Source organism: Sinocyclocheilus rhinocerous, unplaced genomic scaffold (genome assembly GCF_001515625.1).
Source record: "Sinocyclocheilus rhinocerous isolate Xijiao unplaced genomic scaffold, SAMN03320098_v1.1 scaffold2790, whole genome shotgun sequence".
In the NCBI taxonomy this organism is placed as follows: domain Eukaryota; kingdom Metazoa; phylum Chordata; class Actinopteri; order Cypriniformes; family Cyprinidae; genus Sinocyclocheilus; species Sinocyclocheilus rhinocerous.
The window spans coordinates 211,447-235,375 of NW_015644614.1; the positions used below are offsets into that span (position 1 = coordinate 211,447).

A 23,929-nucleotide genomic window follows, 5' to 3' on the forward strand; every position below is an offset into this window, starting at 1 on the left:
TGCACCCTCAGATTCCAGATTTTCAAATAGTTGTATCTCGGCCAAATATTGTCCTATCCTAACAAACCATACATTAATGGAAAGCTTATTTATTCAGCTTTCAGATGATGTATACATATCAATTTCGAAAAATCGGCCCTTATGCCTGGTTTTGTGGTCCAGGGTCACATATATACTTTTTCCAGCAATTAAATTGATCAAAAGTGACAATAAGGATATTACATCGTTAATATTCTTTTGAACTTGGAAAAAAAAAATCACAGTTTCCACAAAAATATTAAGCAGGATAGCCGTTTCCAACATTGATAATAACAAGAAATGTTTCTTGAGCACCAAATCAGCATATTAGAATGATTTCTGAAGGATCATGTGACACTGAAGGCTGAAGTAATGGCTACTAAATTATTTTAAACTGTAATCAAATTTCACAATATTATCATTTTTACTGTATTTTGATCAAATAAATGCAGCCTTGGTCAGTATCTCATTAACACTTAAAACATTTAAAATTATACCAACCCCAAACTTTTGAACGGTGGTGTATGTAGCTGCAAACAGCAATTTTTTTTGCAAAAAGCACACCAGCTAGGAATGTACCTGTAGTAGATTTGTAAAATATATATCATATATTGTGCAAAATGAAAAATAAAACCATGGGTTGTGAATTTATGAAGCGTGTGTTAACAGTATTCAGTGCTCATAATGGAGTTTGTCAGCATCACCTGTTACAGGCCAGTTGTTTGTACTAAAAGCATTTCCACATTATTGAGTTTGAATATACTGCTGCGTCTTTTCACAGCCATATGGCTTTGTGAATGATTTTATGGATGTAATAAATCGTTTAGCATAAAGAGAAATTCAGTGCTCTTTTAATAGAAACTTAAAAAACCCATTTAAACAGGAACTATACACTATATAAAAACAGAAGCAGATGATTCAAATGAAGCGTTGCCATGGAAACCCAGATGTCACTGGTCTCACACAAATAACATGCTCACTGTATCTTTAAGAGGATCCCCTTATGGACAATATGTTTTCTTGATCATCTTTCCATTTATGTGCGGTTTTTACGGTATACACTGCATTTCTTTTGTTTCCTACCGATTTTCCAAGCCCTCAGGCTGTCTTGTCTGTATCTGTATTTCAGTGCTGTACCATCTAGTCCTCTTAATCTCCCGGCTCAGACTCCATTATCAGACACTAATTATGCTGTAGCTAATGGAGGGCCACGTGCTAATTGTGAGACTGAGGTGGGATTTATTAGGTGGAAACAACTGCTCAGCAGAAACCTTTAAAAGGGGAAGCAACAGCACAAAGCAAAGTGCTGTATGAATAGCAATATGTGGCCTTGGGCAAGATAACAATGTAAATGGACACTTCATACAAACTGGAGAAGATTCATTTAAATGAAAATGGCAGTGAAAACATATCTGTTACATGCTGCAACCGCAGTCAGTGTTTTATTTTGATGCTGTTTTAAAGAAATAGTTCACTTAAGGAAAAACCTGTCATCATTTGCTCACTCTCAATCATTGTGGACAATACCATGCTGTCAGTGTTGGGGAGTAACTAGTTACATGTAACGGCGTTACGTAATTTAATTACAAAATAAATGTAACTGTAATCAGTTACAGTTACTAAGAAAAAATGTGTAATTAAATTACAGTTACTTATGAAAATGTTAACGATTACAAAAGGGATTACATTTTCATATTTACACACATCCACATACAGATTTAATTGATTTATTTCCCAAAACCTTCCCAACACTGCATGCTGTTTACTAAACTGCACATTACAGGGTCTGTTATGATTTTGTGATTCATTTAATACAGTCTTTCTTTGTTTTCCCTCATTGTTGCCGGTCTTTCTTTCTTCATTTGTCTTTTTTGCTCATCTTTCTATTTCAGCTGGCAGTGGAAATGACCACTTCCTCCTTGGTAGCAATATAACCGTTGCGGTTCTGGGTATAGTCATTCCAATAGGTGAGTATTAAAGTTAACTAAGCATTTTATCCTGCATTTTGAATTCAGACTTGTTCACCCAGTAGATGAACAGCTTTTGCCCTTGAGCTTTATGTGCACTACCTGCTTTGGAGACACGTACAGTGGTCCTAACTAGCCATTTATAAACTTGCTGCCATTTAGCTTAATATTCCAGGTTAAATACAACTTAAGTGCTATTGACAGCATGCTAATTATTCCAGAAATAATTTCAACTCAATTCTGAGTTTGCTATCTGATGTTACTGTCCCTCTGTGCAACAAATCCATTTCTTCACTTTGTCCACTTTATACATTCATATTTAATTACATTTATAAAATTACATTTTTATTATATTTATATAAATTTTCACTGATGAGGTTAAAAAATGCTTCAAACTGGTCTAAATATGGTTATACTTTGGTGACAGTGTGACATTTCCATATTTTAATTTTTTAATTTTTTTGTATGAAGAGCATTAGATTATCCATAGATCATCCACAGATGCTGTCGATTCAGCTTGAATTGTATTTAATCCAGAATATTCTTTCTAAATTAAAGTGTCTATTTCAAAAAGTTATATGACAGCGGCCTACAACGTGTTTTTAAATATGTTGTGCTCATTATGAAATAAGTGCTTTATAAATGGTTATTTTTGATCCTACAAAAAGAAGTGTCACTCATGCATTTTGATTTTGTGATCATTCTCTCAGTTTCTATACATCATCCTTTTGACTGTTTGAGCAAACTAAATAACAGTACATATTTATATATATAAAGTACAGTAATGTATACATCTCATAGTTTCTGCAGAAAGTCTCTGTCAAAAGGACCTGATGGGCTTCATTGATTGTCTGAGCTGTGTCTGGCGAGTGGCTTAGTGGGATTGAAATGACCTTGTCTGTGCCCATATTCAAATGAAAGACACTAAGTGAAATACTTTTTCTCTAAAAAAACGTTTTAATAGCTCTTTGCAATTGCAGTCCCTCTATGGGCATCCCTTAAAATTGTAACATTTTTCTAAATGCTTTCTTTTATTGTAGTTTGGTTAAAAAATCGAATGTAATTCATACACAAAATGCATTCCTAGTGTTTATAGCGAGACAATAGAACCTGAGTGATGGAGGAAAACGCATCATGAGGAGGTCTCTGCGGCCCCCCCAGACAAAAGAGCAATTAGGGAGAACTTCCAGGAGACCAGAGAAGCCACGGCTGATCTTTTAAAATAGGGAATGGGTTAGCCAGCCACTGCAGGAAAGCCACACATGGTTATCAATTCACCCTGAATAGCAATGTGATCCCCCACCCATTCACATGTAGGCGTGTGGGAGCATACACACAGTCCAATTCGATTCCCCTTAGATCCCTGCTTTCTCACAGAGCAGCATGTGAGCACCCCCTTCACATATTCCACTAAGCCACTGCGTGCGTGTGTGTGCGTGTGTGAGAGTGGGAAAGGTGCGTCTTTGGCAGCCCTAGTTTTAAAATATACATATGTGCTATTTTGGGGGTATTAGACCTGCTTTTTAAGTAGTCTTTTTGGTAGTGATATGATCTGACTCTTCTTAAATTATGTACACTACCATTCAAAAGACTGGGGACGGTAAGATTTTTCAATGTTTTTTAGAAGACGTCTCTTATGTTCACCAATGCTGCATTTGTTTGATCAAATATACTGTAAACCAGTAATATTGTGAAATATTATTACTATTTAAAAATAATGGTTTTCTATTTTAATATATTTTAAAATGTATTTTATTCCTTTGTTGGCAAGGCTGAATTTTCAGCAGCCATTCGTTAAATCCGTGCTGATTTGCTGCTCAAGTAAAATTCTTATTATTATCAGTTTTGAAATCAGTTTTGAAATCAGTGCTGCTTAATATTTTTGTGGAAACCATGATAATTCTTTTTAGGATACTTTGATGCATATAAAGTTTGAAAGAATTTTATTTGAAAAAGAAGGCTTTTGTAATATTATAAATGTCTTTACCATAACCTTTGATCAGTTTAATGCATCTTGACTGAATAAAAAAAAAAACTTACTGACCACAACCCTTTAAAAAGATTTTACTGACCCCAAACATGCTATGCACTGTATATTGCGAACTATTTTTTTTAATTGTATGTGAGAAACAGTATGCATACTTTGTAACCTTACTACGTTTTTAAGTAATCATTGAAAAGAAAAGTCAAAGTCAAATTTAAGTCAAATTTAAATTTATAAAAATGTAATTTACAACCTCTTTTCCCATGCTGATGTAGACAGGTTTGTTTGTTTGTTTTTTCCTTTTTATAAATGACACTTGTATAGCCTATACTATTTTGTAGATTTTATTTAATGTTTATTGGTATAAAATCACACAAATAAGGGTTTTAAATTCTATTTAAATATGTCCTGGATTTTGGTAAGAGTTGCAGCAAGAAAAACACATTATGCATGCTGCTGATATATTACAAGTAGGATAGAAACCTGCTATTCTAAACATAGTGTAGTTTTTACACCAGTGTTATCATCTGAGGATTCTGTGGAATACAATGAGATTTGCTTTGATACATAATGTCATTCACCAAATTTATTGTTTTATAAACCATTTTAATAAAACCATTTGACCCTGGTCTGCCATGATGCACCTTAAAGTTTGAGTGTGTGAGCTTGAATATATATGTGTGTGTGTGTGTGTGTGTATGTGTCATTATGCGCCACTCTGTGTCCCCTGGCTGTGTTAACGCCCCCGCCGTATGTGTTGACTGTGTGTTAAACGCATGCAGTTCCTATCCTTGCCACAGTGATCATCGGCCTGATGTGTACCGGAGGCTACCTGGTGTGGCGCAACTGGAGGAGACGGAACACCAAGAGCATGAACTTCGACAACCCCGTTTACCGCAAGACCACAGAGGATGACGACGACGAAATCCACATCGGCCGCAGCGAGCAGATCGGCCACGTCTACCCTGCAGTGAGTGGCAGTGCCAGACAGCCATACCTAGCACTGCCACTGGGTGGTGGTATCCCAGACCCGGCAGCTCACTGGTACTCAGGGGCACCTATGCTGTCCAGCACAAAGTGAACAAAGAGAGGAAGACAATCGGATAGTGATCAAATGTGGGCGGGGCTAAGACAGCGTTCCCTAAGAGAGGGCATTATGCTGCCTCTTTCGTCACACATATTTATACTCATAATTCACCACACATTTTCATTCAAATGTATGTTTAATTAGTGTACGGATTACCATGTGAGGTTTCATTAGTCTGTATGTGTTTCCCATTGGCTGATTCCGAAATCGCGTACTCTCTGAGTAGGTACTTCTTTTGAATAAGTAATTACTTTGCGACCGTTAAAAAAAATGGGTTCTAGTATATAGTATGAATGTGTGTAATATGAATTTAATCCAGATGTACTACATTCGCCATGTTGTCAGTATCATGTGACCTATCACCCATTCACTGCCATTTACAAATCCTCTCCCCTGGCCTCATGGGATAGTAAAGAGTCAAGTTGATGTGGAAATAGTATGTCATCCAGGAACTTTTCACCTATTGTTTTAAGACTACTATGAAGTCGTACATACTACTCTTTTCCTATACATTTTTTGACTACTACTAGGGAAGTATGCGATTTTGGATGCATGGTCTTTGGTTTCTCGTGTTGTGTGTGTGTAAAGCTTTAAATGCTTTCCACGTTTGAAAGCTTTGAAATTGTGCTCTCCCTTTACCCAATAGTTGTTGTTTTTTTAATTAATTCAATATAACTGCTTTAGGGATGAGCAACGAGCACCTTAAATGACTGGACAATCTTTTAATATATTATAATTTATTTATTAATTTAGGTGTTTTGCTGATAATTTATTTGGGTGGTGTAATGATTTATTCATATATTTGCATAACTGTCGGCCTGGGCTAAAATAGTTAACATGGCGCTGTTGAGAGCTGTTAGTCAGATGGAGGGATTAGAACAGTGTGATTTGAACTTCCTGTGCTACAGTCAGCATGTCAAGCACAAGCAGAGATAAAGACATCAGTCGCGCACCAGAAACGGGGCAGGCCGCCCCAGTGGCATAACAGGATTCTCTTTCTCTCAACACATGTAACTATTTTTTTTATCTGCTCTCCGCAGCGCGTGGCGCTCAGTCCAGACGATGACGGATTCCCCTGAGGGCGATTCTTGTAGTTGCTCTCTCCTTCTCCGTCCCTGAATCCATGCGTCCTTTAGTCCTCCATCTCTCCTTCCATCGAGGAGGTCGCATGAGACAACGCAGCAAGGCACAGAGAGCCAAAAGGACACAAGAGCACTTGCTCTGCACAGCCAAGAGCTACAAACTGGGTTTGTCTTCTTGTAGTGTCTTTTCCAACCCATAAACCCTCAGTCGGGCAATAATCACTAGTTCTAAAATTAAACTACTAGCATCATTCTTGCTCTGTGTCAGTAGTCGTAGGTAGTGCTGTCTAATGATGACTAACTTCATAGCTCATCACGTCAGTAGTCGCTAACACTCAGTGGCTCTCCTGCTGCACTCGTGCTGTAGTTTTTTTTTTTTTATTAGAAATAGTTTCATTACTGGTTAAGCTGGTTTGAGCTGAGCTATGGCCATTTTGTCTGGCAAAACTTGTTGGGAGAGAATTGTGGGCAATCCATCCTGTGAGCATAGGAGATGCATTGAAGGAAAATATGAAATAGGATGGAGATAGGATGTGGAAAATTCATATTTGCAGACATACTAAACACAGATTCCACCATGTGGCTGTTATGCATTCATATATTCTCACAAGCAAATAATATACCACAAAAAATAAGATTTACCTGTAAATATTTTTGTCCTCCTGCTTACATACTTCCAATGCCAAGACTAGTGTTCCTTCACGTCTTCCATAGTCACTCGAGTCAGATTTGACCCTTCTAAGAGATCTGCAGCCACTATCTGGAGATGAAGGGTTTCACCTCCCAGTTTTGAGAGGTAATATATTTTTCCATTTTCATTTATTTCACCAGCACTGGGTCTTCCATTTTTCTCAAGTTTCTAGGACCAACTAAAATCTTCCTGCCCAGGCACATTTATAACCCCAAAACATTAGCTCAGGACATCAGTTTTTCTAAAATATTATCAGTTATCGCTATAATCTGTGTGGTTTGTTATCACAATCACGCTAATAGATACGGTAGCCAGGGTTTGATAATGGCTAAAATGCTGTTTGTTAATTTCTACAGTCTAGATCGCTCCTTCTCAGACACGCAATAACACACACGTCTTTTCCGCCCCTACATTCGTCATGCCTTGGAGAAAACTCTTCAGCATTTAGCATGCTGACAAAGAAGACACCGCCTGCCATATTGGGTGACTTAATGGCGTGATAGATTAGAGTCGTAGATCAAAGCTTTGCTCATATGAACAGTCATCTGTTCAACATGTGGCACAGGAAATGAGGAGTGCCTGAATATAGGCTTCCTATACATATAAACTCTCCAACTTACTCTGTGTGATGAATGAGCGCTTGGTTATTTCTGTATCACTGTCAGAGGGACACTGACTGATTCGACAATGTAAAAAACTTTTTTTTTTTGCTGGTTTTAGTTAGGCTAGTCTGAATTGATGGTTTAAAGGGGTTTGATGGATTTAGATCAAGACTGACTGAAATAAACTAAAAAATATATGTAATTGGAGGCCCCCTGATAGCTTGCCTTTTGCCCTGGTTGAGAACCACTGATTTATAGATCTTAGAGACCATCAAGGCCATCTAAGCTTCATCTAAACCAGCAAAAAACCTTAGGCTGGGTTAAGATTTTCCAGCAGGGATTAAAACTTGGCATGTGACGGTATGTTTCTGTGTACTGGGGTGTGATGTTTGATCAGATGGTTTTGAAGAACTAGCCATGTGAGTTGCCCTTTGTTGGAGGCTACTGAAAGTACCCGAGATTGGTTCTGGCCCGCAAGTGGCTGGTCTCGCATCTTGAGTGGTTCTTTGTTCCTGCCACCTTTGCTCTTCTCTGCTGTGATGAGGCATCTTGTGTAAAACATCCCTCCACATTTCAAAGAATCCTCCATTAAGTCACTGTTTGTTTTCCATTAGGAAGAGAGACAGTGTGGGAGTTTCATTGCTCAGGTTTTTGTCTGTGAGGATTAAAGAAGCTGCAGTTTGTAGTTGGTTTTCTGATCAGATGGGCTTGAGATGTCTTCATTGAAGACATGTTTCGGAGATAACAGATCTATTGTCATCGATATTATAGTTTGTTTAATGAATCTTCATCCATCCTTAACTATTTATCACGTCAAACTATGTATACAGTATGGAAAGTATAATGGATAGGTTGATTTTGGAAGCGGTAACAGTTTAGATGCTTTGAGTATTTTTTAAAAATATCGGCTCTGAAAATTTGAAACTTTTTGATTTGAGAATCTCAGACTAGCAATACAGGGTAATCAAACTGCTTAATGTGCTTTTTTTTTTTTTTAACTGTCATGTCATAAATTATCGTTTAATCATTATAAATTTGGTTTCTTCAGAAGCGCCTTACTTGGACTTGTTTGCTGGTCTTATTAGATCTGGTTTGCTGGTATTTTGGGCACATATCAGCTGGTTTAGGCTGGAAGACAAGCTTGTTCAGCTGAAACCAACTGGACACCAGGCTAGGAGACCAACTAAAATGAGAAGAAACAGCCTAAACTGGTTTTAGATGGAATTTGGGCACTTATCAGCTGGTTTAGACTGGAAGACAAGCTTGTTGACTTGTTGACTTGCTAAACCAACTGGACACCAAACTAGGTGACAAACTAAGACCAAAAACTGGTTTTAAATGGATTTTAGGCACTTGCTGACCAGCTAAACCAACTGAAACTCAGCATGGCCAGACTGGAAGACCAGCAAATAAGCTTAGGCTGGTTTAATCAGGTTTTTTTTTTTTCACAAGAAGCATCATGCATGTTTCTTTTTCCTGACCCCAAACTCATCATTATTTTGAGGTGCTGCTCTAGAGTTAGCGCAAAAAAAATGTTTTTATGGGAAACTTAGTTACATTGAGCTCTCTAGCTGTCAAGGTTTCTACAAACAGATCACTTAGCTTATTATAATTTATAAACACATGTACGATCTGGTCACAGAAGGTTCTAGACCTTGGATTTTCGGCCTCTCTGTACAGTAGATAACAAGCAGTACTTTGTGACCGTTGTCCATCTTTCTTACTCTATGCATATGTAACGGCAAGTCCTGCCTTCCTTAAGCACTGCAGGGACTCGCCACGCTGCTCCTTCACCCCACTCCACTGTGACTAACATTCGTAATATCCGTAACTCCTCCTCATCACTGTCTACCTGTCATCCCCATCGGCCCAACATTGCTTTTGAAAGGGCTACCATTCTTTTAAAATGGACGATACACTGGACAATACGCTGGAACCTCTCCTGGAACAGTGCTCTTTAGTTTGGTGGACTTGTAGAGCTGAACCGCTGATGAGTCGGGCCCTCCACACCCATGGGTAACATTCCCGTCTGTTCTCTTTGTGACCTGTGTGAAAAAAAAAAGACCTGTTTTGGTTTGCCCCTATGAGATCATGTTGACATGATGTATATTACTTGAACTGTTCATTTTTTGTATGGTTTGTAGGGGGAGGAAGGAGGGCCTGTTATTCCTGTCATTTGAGGAAACATGCGTCCCGGTCATTCCATTGCTGTATGGAGACATTTGTACACTGTTTGTTGCACAAACTTTTTCAAGAAGCCTTCTGCACTGTGTAAATGATTACATAGGATGGGGGGAAGGGTAGCCGTTGCTGTCAAATGAGTCTGAATCATGATTTGTAAATATGTTTTCATACAGCAAAACTTTTGATAAGGTTTTAAACATTTCTTGTAAAAAGAAGATGTGTATATTAGTCTCCTGGACAAAAAAAGAGTGTAGACCATACATGGATTTATTTGTACTCGAGAGCACTGGATTTCTTTACTACTTGATTGTAACTAAAAATTAATAATCTGCCAAAGTGTTTGTTTTTTTTTTTCTTCCTCCTGGTCTTAATTTGATTTTGGCTTTTTAACCGTAAACATTGCAGAAATAGTGTTTAATTTGTATTTGTACATTTATTTAATAGATAAATTAAATTGTAATTCTATTTAATAGGTTACACTCAGTGTTGAAAGAGAGGGTTACAGTTTAATTTATTGGTGCCTTGTATGTGTTCATGTATATTTTCCAATAATGTTATGTTTTGTTTGCTTTTCTGGTGTCTGTGTCAGTGGGTCAGAGGTGGTGGGAATAGGGAGGGGGTTTTAACATTAGCAAAACTGTACTTACATGGAATATCTGTACTGTATGCCAAAATGGTCTCACTCACGTTTCTATGAAATTCAAGTTGTTGATAAATATCTATATATTGATATATTAAATTGTTAAAAATCTTTTGTCGCTCTTTGTCTCCTTGTTGTTCTTAAACATTACATTCGGTTAAATCAGAACAGTTGTGTCAGTTGTTTGTGGTATTGATGAAATGATTTAAAGTTCTTCGTTATCTTTTGTACCCCTGCATAAATTTGCTGCATACCAGCTCACACTTCTTGTCAGTATGCCGACATTGCGGTTATGTCTGGCTCCCCAGAGGAGACGGTGGCTCTGTGCCTGGTAATGGAAAGAGGAACTCCCCCACCAGGTGTCACACTGTGATTTTGCTAATGTCTGCGGTGAGTATTAGCCTCCAGGGAGACCTAAATAAAATGGGGAAACTGCTTGAACTCCCAGCGGGCAGATTTGATGAATGTGATTTTTACAAAGTTGCCATGGTGCTCACCCGAAAATCTAAATTCTGTAACCATTTACTCACCCTAATGTGGTTCCAAACCTGTATGACTTTATTTTCTCTGCAGAACACAAAAGAAGATATTTTGAAGGATGCCATTCAAAAGAAATACATGTTTGGAATGACACGAGGGTAAGAAATGTATTTATTTTTTGTTGCTCAACTCTCCGTTCAAGAGCAGAACACCTCGCTATAGAGTGCAATAATACAGGTTCTGGAAATAAATATTGAATCTGTAAATTATAGACCTTTTAAAGATGTTGTTAATTGATTCTTTTGATGAAGCACATTGTTTGAAATATTTTTTAAACAATCACTTTTAACAGCAGAATTGCTAGCGAAAAGCTACATTACCAATGATTATGGAAAGAAATTTCCACCAATCAGAGAATCGTGGTGAGCAAATCACACCAAACCACTTTTGAGACTCTCACTCCCATTAAGCACTGCAAATGACTTGTGTGTGTGTTTTTCTATTCTGGTGGGGACTTAAACCTATATACACACAGACTCATGGGGACTCATGTCACGGTGGGGACCTAAATTGAGGTTTTCTGAAAATCTAAAAATGCACAAAGTTTCCTGTGAGGGGTAGATTTAGGTGTAGGGATGGTGTAAGGCAATAGAATATACGGGCTGTACAGTAGAAAAACCATTACGCCTATGGAGAGTCCCCACAAGGATAGCAAACCAGACGTGTGTGTGTGTGTTTATATATGATTGTCATTTGCAATGCTTCATGGGATTGTAGTTTTTTCCCTCAATAAAGCTGCTAAAAACAGTCTTGTACCTTTGTCTTCTTGTCCAATTTTCAAATACTTTTTGATTCAAATCAAAGTTTATGATGTTGTGATTCACCTCAGCATGGTTTAAAAAAGAATGGGAAATATACTTCCGGAACCAAGGCTGCTGAAAAAGTGGACGGGCACTAATGCACTCTATTGTAGCTCTTTGTGCAAGACGGATGGTATTGAGGAATGCTGTTTTTTAAAGCAGTTTAAACTGTTTTTAATGGTAGCTCACAATGGTTTGCGCAATGAGCTCTCCTCTCCTCTCCTCCCCGAGCGGATTTGGCCTGTGGAAGGGAACCAACAGTTGTGTGGGCACCCTGGTTCGTCTCTACTTAGACAACCCTATTTATCATTCTCTTTGTTGGTTCGGTTACTTTGCCTATTGTGGCAGTCTCTGAAAACAGTCCTCAAAGAGAACTTAATCTTGTTATCCTCATCTATGATAGATGAATTTTTTCCCAATCCCTAATCACTGCTGTCCCTCAAGAAAAGAAAAGTACAGTTATTTCCTCTTCTTCTTTTTCCAGCTTTATTTTAGTAGGGCGAATGACATTTAGGGCTCTCTCCTACTGTGCGAACATCCAATTATTATGCAGCCAGTCTGACTGTGGCAAAGGGAGCTGGGTGTGTCTGTGTCATCTGTCTAGGTGAAAGGGGGACAGAGCATTCGCTAAAAGCTATTAAGACTTAATTACTGCTAAAAAAAAAAAAATATTTGTTGTACCAGGGAGTGTGTTGTTCACAAATAAACAATCTGCAAAAAGGGCATGGAAAGCATGAAAGTAATACTGATTAGGATGGAGAAATGGAAAGTAGCATTTGGGATTAAAACCCAATATGCTGCTGTTCCTGTTTCCCTCCTTCCTGCTTTTTTGTTAAAGGGATAGTGCACCCCAAAATGTACTTACCCCCAATGTCATTCCAAACCTGTAAGAAATGCTACTATGCAGTTACTAGGATCTTGGAGCTTTTATGGAGATGGTTCAAATCTGACTGAATTTGATCCAAAACACAAAATTTGAATCTTCCAAATGTATGGGTAGAGTGGTCTTCTTTTGAGTTCACACTTTCGTGATGTAATGCCACTATGACTGTCGGGTAGAAGTTGCCTCAGTGCAGGCTCGGCAGAAGTGTGCATGGAGGGCATATAGCGGCCACAAAGGAGCACCCTTCTGAAAGCTAAAATGAATGGGACACCCTACGGTCTTGTAGACTTGCGCACGTGGCGGCCATTGTGAGACCACAAGTGCACATGAAGTGTGCCATTTGGGACAAAGCCTTAGACTACAAAATTGCATAAGCGAATTGGGACACACCTTAAGTTTATTTATGAACATCATCCATCCAAGTTTTGCTTGGTGCATTCATGACAGAAATAGCGGTCAAATTTGTGAATAAATTGTTCTTTTGAATTCTTGCCTTTCTAATTTTTTCATTGTATATTTGGAAATTCACTATATATTGCAAAACCAGTCTGAATTTGTCCATATGACTCAATGATTTTATTTTATTTATTTTTTTATTAAAATCCTCTTGTCTCCTATGGTTGTATGGATGAGTGACCAGTACACAGAAGAGTCAGTTATAGAATTTGCATCTACCCCTTTTATATGTGATTTTGCATTTTAAATCACATCTCTTATTTATGTAAATGTAATAAATATATAAAAGGCAGTACATTTTTTCCGTACTGCTCCAATATGTAGGGCATTAGTTTCCCATCTCATCGTCTCGTATTGTCTCGAAATGCTCCATTGTCACTTCTTCCATGTTTATGTTCATTTGCGTTTCACATCTGTGTTGTGTGTTGTCTCGCCTGTTTATTATAGAATTTGCATCTACCCCTTTTATATGTGATTTTGCATTTTAAATCACATCTCTTATGTAAATGTAATAAATATATAAAAGGCAGTAAATTTTTTCTGTACTGCTCCAATATGTAGGGCATTAGTTTCCCATCTCATCGTCTCGTATTGTCTCGAAATGCTCCATTGTCACTTCTTCCATGTTTATGTTCATTTGCGTTTCACATCTGTGTTGTGTGTTGTCTCGCCTGTTTTATTCTGTTCCACTGAATGGAGCCAGCAGCTGAGGGATCTCCAACAACAAGCGTTCCCCAGAGAGCGGCGACCAGATACGTCTCTAGAACAAAGCTGCAATGCTTTTGTGAAGCCAAACGGTAAACTCTGCGTTTAGTATTCCAGGATCATTTCAGCAGCTGTCGGGTCACACAGTCGTTTCATGCGCACTTATGTTCTGCCTCTGTTCCGCTCTAGATATACAGACTGGTCCTAAGCTGCACAACTTGATGTGTGGCATTGGTTTTCTCCTGTGGCTCACTCAGAAAATAAATAAAAAATAAAAAGCAGATAAATTCGCTAGCTAATTCTAGACTCTAGAGAAACAAGTATACAATCTGCTCTTTAAAAAAAAGAGACCCGTTTAGTTAGTCTGGTGCAATTAATTATTCACTGAAGTTCACAAGTGTCAATTGTCGGTATTCAGCCTTCGAATAGTTTGGGAACCTCATTCGGCGAGTAAATTACCTTTTTTTTTTTTTTCATATCACTGTCTTTCGATGGTAATGCTAAGATTGCATTGTATGTGGTCCTCATTTATTACCATTTAGCCCTTTGGGCATTTAAGCCTATGTTACCCTGTTCTGTGAAAATGTGCTTGGGACAAAACAAGCAATGAATGTGTTTATATTTTTGTTTCCAACTAAATTAAGAGCAACACTGACACCTGCTGTTCAGGCATATGAATAGTCAACAAACAACCAAAAGCTCATAACCAATTCAACATTTAAAAGGTCAATTTGCTTGGTGTGAACCTAGTCAGACCTTATGAAAGACAGGATGACAGATAAAAACAAAACACTAGAAAAGATAAGATTCTCTAAAATAAGAACAGCTTAATAGCTTTATTCAGCATACAATCCACTCCACTAAAATGTGGTAGTGAGGTGACAAAAGCTGACTGACTTCAGTAATCACAAAAGACAATATGGATTTGGGTCAATAGTCTGAGTTTAATGAGTAGTTCACTAATTGAAACTGACAACTATTTGACACACCCTATGTTTCTGTACTGATTTTCCTGAGCTATGCAGACATGAATGACAGCCAATTTAAGGAAACTGTATATTCCACTTTCCCCTACTATTCCTGACAGGAATAAGAGGTCCTAAACCGTAAAAAAATCAGTAAGAAAATGAATAAATAGCACCATTCATTTCTGCTTTGCCTTTTAAATACAACACTACTCGCTCCGGCTTATACAAATATACTCTGTATACTGGCCTCATGTGTCACCAATATCTGATTAAAAAAAATAAATAGCTATCAAATACAAAAATAAGACCGTTTTTTCATATAAACAGGAAATATCTTCTTAAAATGCTGTTAAAAGACAAATATCAACCATTCACTTTGGTCAAATAGGAAATTCCGAAATGAAAAGGATGGAATGTTGCAGTGTTAGAAATCACATTTTTACAAACACCTGAATTATTCAAAATGTTCCAAACACAAGTGTATTTTTTTATAATAGATTTCAAATATTTACAGTATTATACTTCATATAAAATCAACAGGGCTTTTCCACAGTGTGCATTTACAGCTAGAGCAATGTTATGCACACCAAATGACAGAAGCTTCACAATAAAATACAGTCAGCTGTTTCTTTCAAATAACAAAGAAAATACAGTAACACTGCTCATCTTAACCTATATTAATAAATAGTGCTACAGGGTTGACTGTCTGATATGACAGTCTATCATGAGTGTTTGAGATATGAACTGAGCTCAGTGACCGTAATGTGAGAGAACAGAAATGTGCTTCATTTGCATCCCTGAAATTCACACACACCGCTACCTTCATGCTAAAAACAGAGCCTGTATAAACCCCTCATCTGAGGTCAGGAGTTCTGTGTCTTTTTTCTAAGTTTCTGCTGGTGAGTCAGACGGTTTCGGTTTTGTTGTGGGGGACAGACCCTTCACTGCTGGGGTCTGCATCAGTCCTAAGCCTTTTGAGAGGTCGCTCACAGTGTTCATCTTCCTCCTGTTTGACTGTGATCTCCATGACTTGTGTGCTCGGGCTGCTGGCGTCAGGGTTAGAGCAGGGTGGTGACTTTGCTGTGGAAATATCTGGACACGTGGCAGAGCCGTTTATCTGAGATTTCTCATCTGTGACACAGAGAAGGGGCTCGGAGGAATGGCTCCCAACACCTGTGAAATCAACAAGATTACATTTAATATTTACTGTTGTTAAAGACACAATACTTTTATCATTTAATATTAAATCAAATATTTTGTTTTGGATTAACTCCACAAAGTGTCACTTAATGAAGAAAAAAAAATAACTTTAATATTATGTGAACACTGTCTATATATATGCATGTACAGTTAGTAAAAAAAAAAAAAGGTGTTTTTGAGAGTCTGAATGGCCTGACCGTTCTGTGCATTTGAGTCACTCTCTGGCTCTGATGGGTGTTTGCTGTTGTTGGAAGAGGTGGGAGGTGAAGATGAAGATCCACTGGACTCAGAGCTCTTCCTCTCGTCCAAAATACACTCCATATAATCCCTGTAATGCCAAACAAACACCAGGCAGGATATGACCTAACACAGCATCTGATTCTACAGGTGCATCTCAATAAATTAGAATGTCGTGGAAAAGTTCATTTCAGTAATTCAACTCAAATTGTGAAACTCGTGTATTAAATAAATTCAATGCACACAGACTGAAGTAGTTTAAGTCTTCGGTTCTTTTAATTGTGATGATTTTGGCTCACATTTAACAAAAACCGTTTAATTAGAGGACTTGGACTTGTGACCTTTAATGTGCCAAAGTGTTGATGACTGACTTACAAAACTCCAGGACGAAGACTGTATTTTCTTTTTCCAAGCTTGGTTTGCTGTGCAAAGAAATCATAACGCTCAGATTTCTTCCACATGTAATAAAAGGCCACACATTCCCCTACAGATCTAGTTAGCACCTGGAAAAGTTTAATTAAGTAACAATTACCTACGTGAACAATAAAAAAAAAACAGCAAAGTTCACCAACTGATTACTCTAAATTATTCAATAATCGAACAGTAAAAATTGCATAACAGCAGTCATATTCCATCCTATTAGGTTTTGGAATGGGGAATGTGACTAAAAACTAACCTTATTTGCTTGTATTGAGCTAAAATCTTTTCTGTAAGTGTTGATTCCTTGCTCAAAACCTCGACACTCCTCTTCCGTCCAACCTGACATTTCCTCTGAGGGAGAGAGAGATTTTAGTTAATGTGACGCATTCAGAAAATGTTGACTGACATGCTGAGAGCTCCTTTATCACAGGCTTGGATGCTTCTTGTGCTTGGAGCATTTTATGCTTCCCAAAATAACATTCTGAAGCGGTTAATAGATTCAAATATTTTTCATCTGATTAATTGTATGTTGGTTAATTAGTCAAATTAATCATACCAATATTTGATGCACGTAAAGATAATTCAGGAACATTAATGTGGCACAAGAGTATTGCATTGAATATACAATACGTTATAAAAATTGACTGTAGAAGTCAATATATTGTTTGTTCTATTTCCATTTCAACATTTAATTTTGCAATCCAAGATACATTTCACTTACATAAAAGTCAGGGGATTCGCACAGAAGGATTTCTGCAGGTTTTCTACAGGTAAATGTAGATCAAGTAAAGAAAATTTGGTAACACTTTATTTTAAGGACCAGTCCTCACTATAAACTAGTTTCTTATTAGCATGCATATTACCAGCATATTGGCTGTTTATTAGTACATATAAAGCACATATTAATGCCTTAATCTGCATGACCATATTGTAGATCCCTTAATCCTACCCCATACCTAAATTTAACAACTACCTTACTAACTGTTAGTAAGCAGCAAATTAGGACCTTATTAAGGCAAAAGTCATAGTTTATAGTGAGAATTGGTCCCCAAACTAAAAGTGTGACCGAAAATGTAAGGAATAAATTGAAGGGAACACAATACATCAATATGTTCTAGAGAACACACAATGAGTTGTATCAGCAACACTTTGATGTTTGAAAATACAACTTTCAACCAATCTCCAGCACTTTTTAATTCATTTTACAAAAAAGCTTAAGGCTTGAACACCTCTTCTCCCAACCATTAGAATTACTTTTACTGTACCTTCTGATTACAATGCAAAAACACAATGTTCTTCTTCAGTATTTTTGTCTTGTTTTCCAAAGCAAATGTGTAAAGATTCTTAGGTACATTTAGACTTTAAATGTGCATCTCAAGTAAATATATCTTGATTTAAGGATGTCTAGATATTTGTATGGGAAAACAAAAATACTGAGGTAGATATTCATTTTCTGCAATGCATGCGATGGCATTGGCATTTAATGCCAAGACTTTATGATTTAAGACTTTATGGTATTAAATAAGACATTTTTAAGGCCGCAATTTGTGGATGGCTGAATTAAGAAACCCTGTAACATTAACTAACATCATCTTTTACACATACACACACACTCACCTTTGGCAGGCTTCACATTAAATTTCAGTCTTCTTAAAGCTTCTTCTGCATTTAAGTTGCATTTAAACAATTCATAAAGAGCCTGAAATTTAAGCAAAGAAATTGCTATTACAACATGTCAAAAGGGAATCGTCGATATGATTTAAGTAAATATGCCATTTGATGGTGACCTGCCTGTTCATTGTCTTTGATGTGAGATCCTTCAGGAATTGCATGGACACCAGTCTCTTCTCCGCTGCATTTAGAAGCCTCGGCTAAAAACTCTACAACCTTTTCTTCTGGAATTAACTCCGGATTCCACAAAAGCTGATCATCATTCTCGTACACTACATTTATAAGAGACAAGCAGATGAAGAACAAAAATGTGTATGTTTAACATATGTATTAAATATATACATATCACATCTAAATAAGCATATTATTCAGTTCTGTCACCTTTTTCATTGTCCTTATATTTGCAAAGGCCAACAGGAGTCTCTGCTTGATACATTGAACCAACCATTATCTCCTATGAATGACAGAAGAAAAAAATCCATGTTTGAAATCTTAAAAAAAAAAAAAAAACTTTGAGAGAAAATAATATTAAATCTACCTTCTTCCAATCTTCAGATGGAATATAATTATCATCTTCAGATTCTTCCTCATCCCCTATAAAACAAAGTCACATGGAGCCCTATCTAGTTAGACTGTGAATTTATATCACCATCTGCTGGTCCTACCAGGCATCTACTACTAAACGGTACAATAAATGAAAAACATCTGTGGAAGTGTACATTTGTTTCATTTGAAATAATATATAATAAATAATATAGTGTGTGATGCTGATTTGGTAGATATAAAGAAACGTTTCTTATTATTATGAATGTTGAAAACAGTTGTGCTGCATAATAGTTTTGCGGAAAATGTGATACATTTTTTCAGAATTTGTTGATAAATAGAAAGTTAAAAAGAGACTTCAAAGTGTCTTTACTGTCACTTTTGAAAACTGTCACTTTTACTGAAAAATAAACCTTTGTGTGAGTATACACATAGACACACAGTGTTACAATTTTACATGGCAAAACCTAATGGTACTTATGTACTAACTCTAAAAAAAATAAAAATAAATGTAAATAACATGCCAGTCCATACTTCTGCACTACAACATTTTTTTTTTTTTTTTTTTGGTAAAATGAACTTTGATGTGTATGGAAGCCTGTTTCTGCCATGGTCTGCATGGGATAAAACAATTTTTTAAAGGTAATTGATGAAAAGGTTATTTTTTTTCTCAGTTCAGTTTTTGAGTTTATATTTCACAATTCATACTTTTTGACAATTCAATTGACATACAATTCTCAGAATTGAAAGATACAAACTTTTTTTTTGTTTATATCTCACAATCCTGACTTTTTCCTCAAAATTCTAAGTTTACATTTCACAATTCTAACGTTTTTTTCCTCTGAATTTTGAGTTAACATCTAAAAATTGTTTTCTTTTTTTGTTTTCACCACAAAATACAACATTAAAGAGAGGAAGCATGGAAGAAACAAGCTTTCATTTATGTGTAACATGCAGTGTAGTGTTTTTATGATCATACCTTCAAAGTAAATGGATGGCCGAGGGTAGAGGAGTTGAGCTGTGCTGTGAGAAACACTGCAGGACGGAGGCTCCTCACCAGACGACTGCACGTCCCCATCCTCTTGATCAGAAAGCTCCTGCCTCTCGTCCTCCTGACAGCCACAACAATGATTGGTTGATTTTACTATGCTTATGCATACAAAAACATACAGATTTGTTGTTTTTCATGTAGATCTTTACTTTGAGTTTACTATGGCTGCAGCAATTATTCTCTGAAGAATCCTCCTCTTGAACGTCTCCATCCTCCTCCTCTGGAGACCCACCAGTGCTGTAGCCATACAATTTCAGAAGCTCCTCAATGGGCATCTCACCCTCCTACCAAACCAGAGTAGTAAAGTCATGAATCAAGACCTGTGGTTATTTAATGATCCTCATCATATCATCATAAACGTATGTATTAAAATGTTATAAAAAAAAATAAAAATAAAGATGGTCCATACTCGAGTGAGGTCATTAATTTCGGCACTGAAGTTGGTCTGTCCCTCCAGCTTTTCCTCTTCTTCCAATGTCCGCTCATCATCAAAGTCATGTACGAGCATGTCTGCTGAAGGATCAAAGTCTCTGTCCTCATGCTGGACCACTCCATGTGCTCCTATTTAACAGACATTTTTTGTTTTATTAATATAATTATCTATTCTATACACAGAGAGAGAGAGAGAGATACACACTAATAATATCTACACACACTATATTAAATGTACACAAATGATATATAATACTACACATTAATATAAATGTGGGCTTTGATGCAGCCTAACGTTACAATAATTTTGTTATTGCTAGTAAAATAAAAGTAACTGAAATCTTTACCTTCAGAGCCTGGACCCCTTAAGGAGGGCTGGAAAGAAAATAAGACATTTTAATCCCAAGAATTTAATAATATGAACAAAAACCATAAGAGATAGGATATCACCATAAGATGATATACAGGTGCATCTCAATAAATTAGAATGTCGTGGAAAAGTTCATTTATTTCAGTAATTCAACTCAAATTGTGAAACTCGTGTATTAAATGAATTTGACTAGGAATGATCATCTACAGTCAGAGGCAAAGCTGTTAAAGAACGTAACGTATAACCTCCTGTTAATGAATGAGACTAGAAATAACAGGGTGCACTGGGTTATAATTTATTAGGCACTGTTGTTGTTTCTTAATAAAAGCACCGAGGAATATACTGGATGTGAGTTTGGCGCTCAGGCAACAAGTTAGCTGCTAGCTGCTAACACATTCAACTTGGGCGCCCTAACCTGTTTGCTAATTATTCAGGGCTGAACGTTAAGAAACACGTCATCGTTGAAATATTTAAAATTAGAAAGGAAGTTAAATTTAATTAAAGGGTTGCACTGACCGCTCAAGTGCGTTATTTGCTGCTATTTGTAATGTTTCTCTTACCTCCGCCATAGTTGTTGTAGGTTCTGTGAAGCCAGCGATAATAAATGTGTTGAAAATGAGTAGAGCAGCACTACTGTGGTGAATACTACAAAATAAAAGTCTTGTCACGACCCAAACACTGCGCAAAGGTGACAAGCACAGCTGGCCAATTACTGTCAGTATAATATTTGGAAAACGTAACTGTTAAAAGAGTATTTCAAAATTCGCCTTCTCTCTCATTACAATATACAACGCATTTTATGATTGTTATTCAAACACATTAGCAAAATAGAGTAATTGCAAATGCAATTGTAATAGCTTTTTTGCTTTCGAGAATCTATTACATTAGAGCTTAAGACTCACTATAGTTCCAGCAGTCAAAAAATGTTCCATCATAAGTATTTACCCATAAAGAAATGAATAGTATGTATAAAAAAAATAAAATAATGGTTTAAAATCATGTACACTCACTTAAGAAACACTGGCTTATGTTTTATTTTACATGGAGCAGTCATATGGGTGCCTGCTTCTAGACATCCCATAAACAGTCAAATAGAACGATCTGTTTTGTAGACCTAAAACCTGGATCAGATGGCTTTATGTAACAAACAACACAAACAACCCTGGAGAAAGTAGTACACAATTTATTGCCACAGAAGCGATAGGCAACATGAAAAATGAAAAAGGATTTTACTTTGGTTAACATCAGAAAATGACATAAAATACATATTCTTTGAGCTGAGGTATTTTAAATGTTATACACATCCCGTTTCTCACTGATACGATCACTGAGAATTTGCAGATATGAAATTGATAAAGAAATGTTTCTTTAACTAAAATGAATAAAAACATGAATAAAATAAAAACAAGTCGAACACATAAAATACTTCTGCAGCAACAATATGTCATCAGTGCTTAAAAATAAAGAACAAAAATGCACATCATCTATAAAATTAGAATCTCTAAGCAATGGACAAAGTGTTCCAAAAAGTGGCATACATGAATGAAAACAGACATTCATTCAGTAACCGCAGAATGCATCAGCTTTTCCAGATGTACAACAAGTATAGCACAAGAAATAACTGAAATGTGTGATATTTTCAGACTAGCATTTTGGATTTGTCAAAAATACATCAGACATAAATGTAGGAGACATTCTCATTTTCTTATTTGCCCAAAGGCAGCGACGTTAAACAAGACAGCTCAACATACTGAAATGTTTGTGCATATTGTATTACGTTCTTGCAAAAACTAATATCCATTTTAAATCACTAACAAATGAGAACACATGCAAACTGTTCAAGTGCAATTACACCATTTGCGTTTATAATGATTCCATCAGTAAAAAAACAGTTACTGCATCCCATTCCCAAATACAAAAGCAGTTATAAGAATTTGTCCAGTTGAGCACTGTGTAACACTGAGAACGCTTAACACAAAATATTGTTCTTTAAAACTTATCAAAAGACTCAAATCAAACATCTAAGTTGCACACATGTACCTTGTTTTACACACTTTCCATTTATCATTCAGGTTTTGAAGGAACATTCCTGTGTTACAGGGTACCAGAACTGTCACAAAACTATTTAAACAAATGTATGTAAACTCCCTTTTTATAGCTAGAATAAACCTTTCCCAACAATAAAATCCCATTCACAATCCTAGCAATAAAAAAAAAAAAACTCACATGAAAATAAATATCCTTACTGACTAAAATCCATCTTTAAAAGTACTCTTCAATAGACAATACAACAGGTATTGCAACACTAATGACAGTCCCTCATTCCCAATTTGTGGCAAGTGTCCAACATTGCAGGACACAAACCATCAGTTTGTAACACAGACACCACTTCTTAACAGAAGTGAAAATCAACAGGCAAATCTTTACTCTGGAATAACACATTCCAGTATATTTGAAACTTGATCAAATCTTTCATTTGAGACGATGTCCTGCCAGCACCTGCTGTACCTTTTTCAGTCAATATCTTCATATAATAATAAAAAAAACATACTAGGAGTGACTTCTTACTCTTGCATGAAATACAAAAACTCATAGATACAGCCTTGTGCATCATAAAAGTCAAACAAACTGGTCATACAGACACTTTCCCTTTGACCTCTAGTTTGTTGGTATTCTCGCTCTGTTTGGTGGTCTGCTCCTCTGTGAAGGTAATGTAGGAATACACCAGACTGCCAGCAATACTGAGAAGACAAGTACAGGCAATCAGATCATCAGCGTCACACTAAATCCATGCATCCCATCTGTTCCCTTCTGGGAAAAGCTCACTACTTACCTGATGTTCAGACCAATGAAGTTAGTCCATGAGAAAATGTAATCTCCTCCAAACACCATTCCAATATACGTCACTAATATATTCTGCAGAGACACAAAAATTGTTCATATAATAAACAGCAGGACAAACTGTATCTTGGCATGTTTAAGAAAGAAACATTCTTACTTTTAGGCAGCCGACGATGGTAGTAGTTAGCGCAGAGTTATACTGAGTGCAAAGTACAGTGGAGTACATTAAAATGAACCTGCAATTGTACCAACAGAAGATGTATTGTTTAGGAAATCTCTAATGCCTGAAGTCATAAATCTACACTGTAAAAAAAAAAAAAAAAAAAAACTGTGCAAGGATTCGACGAAGGAGCGTCCGGCGGGCTTGCGGCAACCACATGTTACGACCCCGGGCTGGACTTCGCTTCGTCCACGGTGAAAGCCGATCCGGCGATCCACTCCACGAAGTTGATGTATTTCCTCAGCGGCCAGCACGGATCAGCTTTAGGCATGACGAAGCGGATATCGTCCTCTTTTGGAAGGCCAAACAAAGTAGTTTCGCTTTCACAACGAAACAC

General features: G+C 36.8%; 3 protein-coding genes across 6 annotated transcripts in view; 1 reads left to right on the forward strand and 2 right to left on the reverse strand.

The window, feature by feature from the left end:
• LOC107758363 (low-density lipoprotein receptor-related protein 8-like) overlaps nt 1-10,297 on the forward strand; it is a 203,858-nt gene extending 193,561 nt beyond the window's left edge. Inside the window, exons 17-21 of one of the 3 annotated variants that reach the window (XM_016576080.1) lie at nt 1,911-1,985; nt 4,752-4,939; nt 6,097-6,303; nt 6,853-6,934; nt 9,194-10,297. In XM_016576080.1, the coding sequence (XP_016431566.1) occupies nt 1,911-1,985; nt 4,752-4,939; nt 6,097-6,135 (302 nt within the window). In that variant the 3' untranslated portion in view covers nt 6,136-6,303; nt 6,853-6,934; nt 9,194-10,297. Of the gene's footprint in view, nt 1-1,910; nt 1,986-4,751; nt 6,047-6,096; nt 6,304-6,852; nt 6,935-9,193 lie in introns of those variants that run through there. The other 2 variants (XM_016576078.1, XM_016576079.1) reach the window with 2 other exon arrangements.
• Nucleotides 10,298-15,126: 4,829 nt separating this feature from the next.
• On the reverse strand, nt 15,127-21,163 carry LOC107758364 (mesoderm induction early response protein 1-like). Of its 2 annotated transcripts, none has more exons than XM_016576082.1 (13): nt 21,092-21,163; nt 20,509-20,536; nt 20,139-20,290; nt 19,879-20,013; nt 19,658-19,790; nt 18,674-18,729; nt 18,517-18,589; nt 18,256-18,407; nt 18,082-18,163; nt 16,721-16,815; nt 16,420-16,466; nt 16,005-16,135; nt 15,127-15,780 (listed from the first exon to the last, which is right to left on the reverse strand). In XM_016576082.1, exons 1-13 carry the CDS (start codon nt 21,098-21,100, stop codon nt 15,512-15,514), a joined length of 1,362 nt encoding a protein of 453 aa, XP_016431568.1. In that variant the 5' UTR covers nt 21,101-21,163; the 3' UTR covers nt 15,127-15,511. The 2 variants fall into 2 exon arrangements, with proteins under 2 accessions (XP_016431568.1, XP_016431567.1); XM_016576081.1 differs by having other exon boundaries at nt 16,420-16,547.
• A 600-nt stretch (nt 21,164-21,763) lies between these two features.
• LOC107758361 (UDP-N-acetylglucosamine/UDP-glucose/GDP-mannose transporter-like) overlaps nt 21,764-23,929 on the reverse strand; it is a gene marked incomplete at its 5' end in the record, with an annotated part of 8,936 nt that continues 6,770 nt past the window's right edge. The window contains 3 exons of the mRNA XM_016576075.1: nt 21,764-23,272; nt 23,365-23,447; nt 23,530-23,608. Coding sequence (XP_016431561.1) covers nt 23,164-23,272; nt 23,365-23,447; nt 23,530-23,608 — 271 coding nt within the window. The remainder of the gene's footprint in view (nt 23,273-23,364; nt 23,448-23,529; nt 23,609-23,929) is intronic.

Excerpts from the sequence above, each read along its gene's own strand:
- LOC107758364 (XM_016576081.1), bottom strand. Across the intron at positions 18,164-18,255 it reads ACATCAAAGACAATGAACAG|GCTCTTTATGAATTGTTTAA; the intron begins GCAGGTCACCAT and ends CTTAAATTTCAG. Across the intron at positions 16,548-16,720 it reads GCTCAATACAAGCAAATAAG|GTGCTAACTAGATCTGTAGG; the intron begins GTTAGTTTTTAG and ends AAACTTTTCCAG.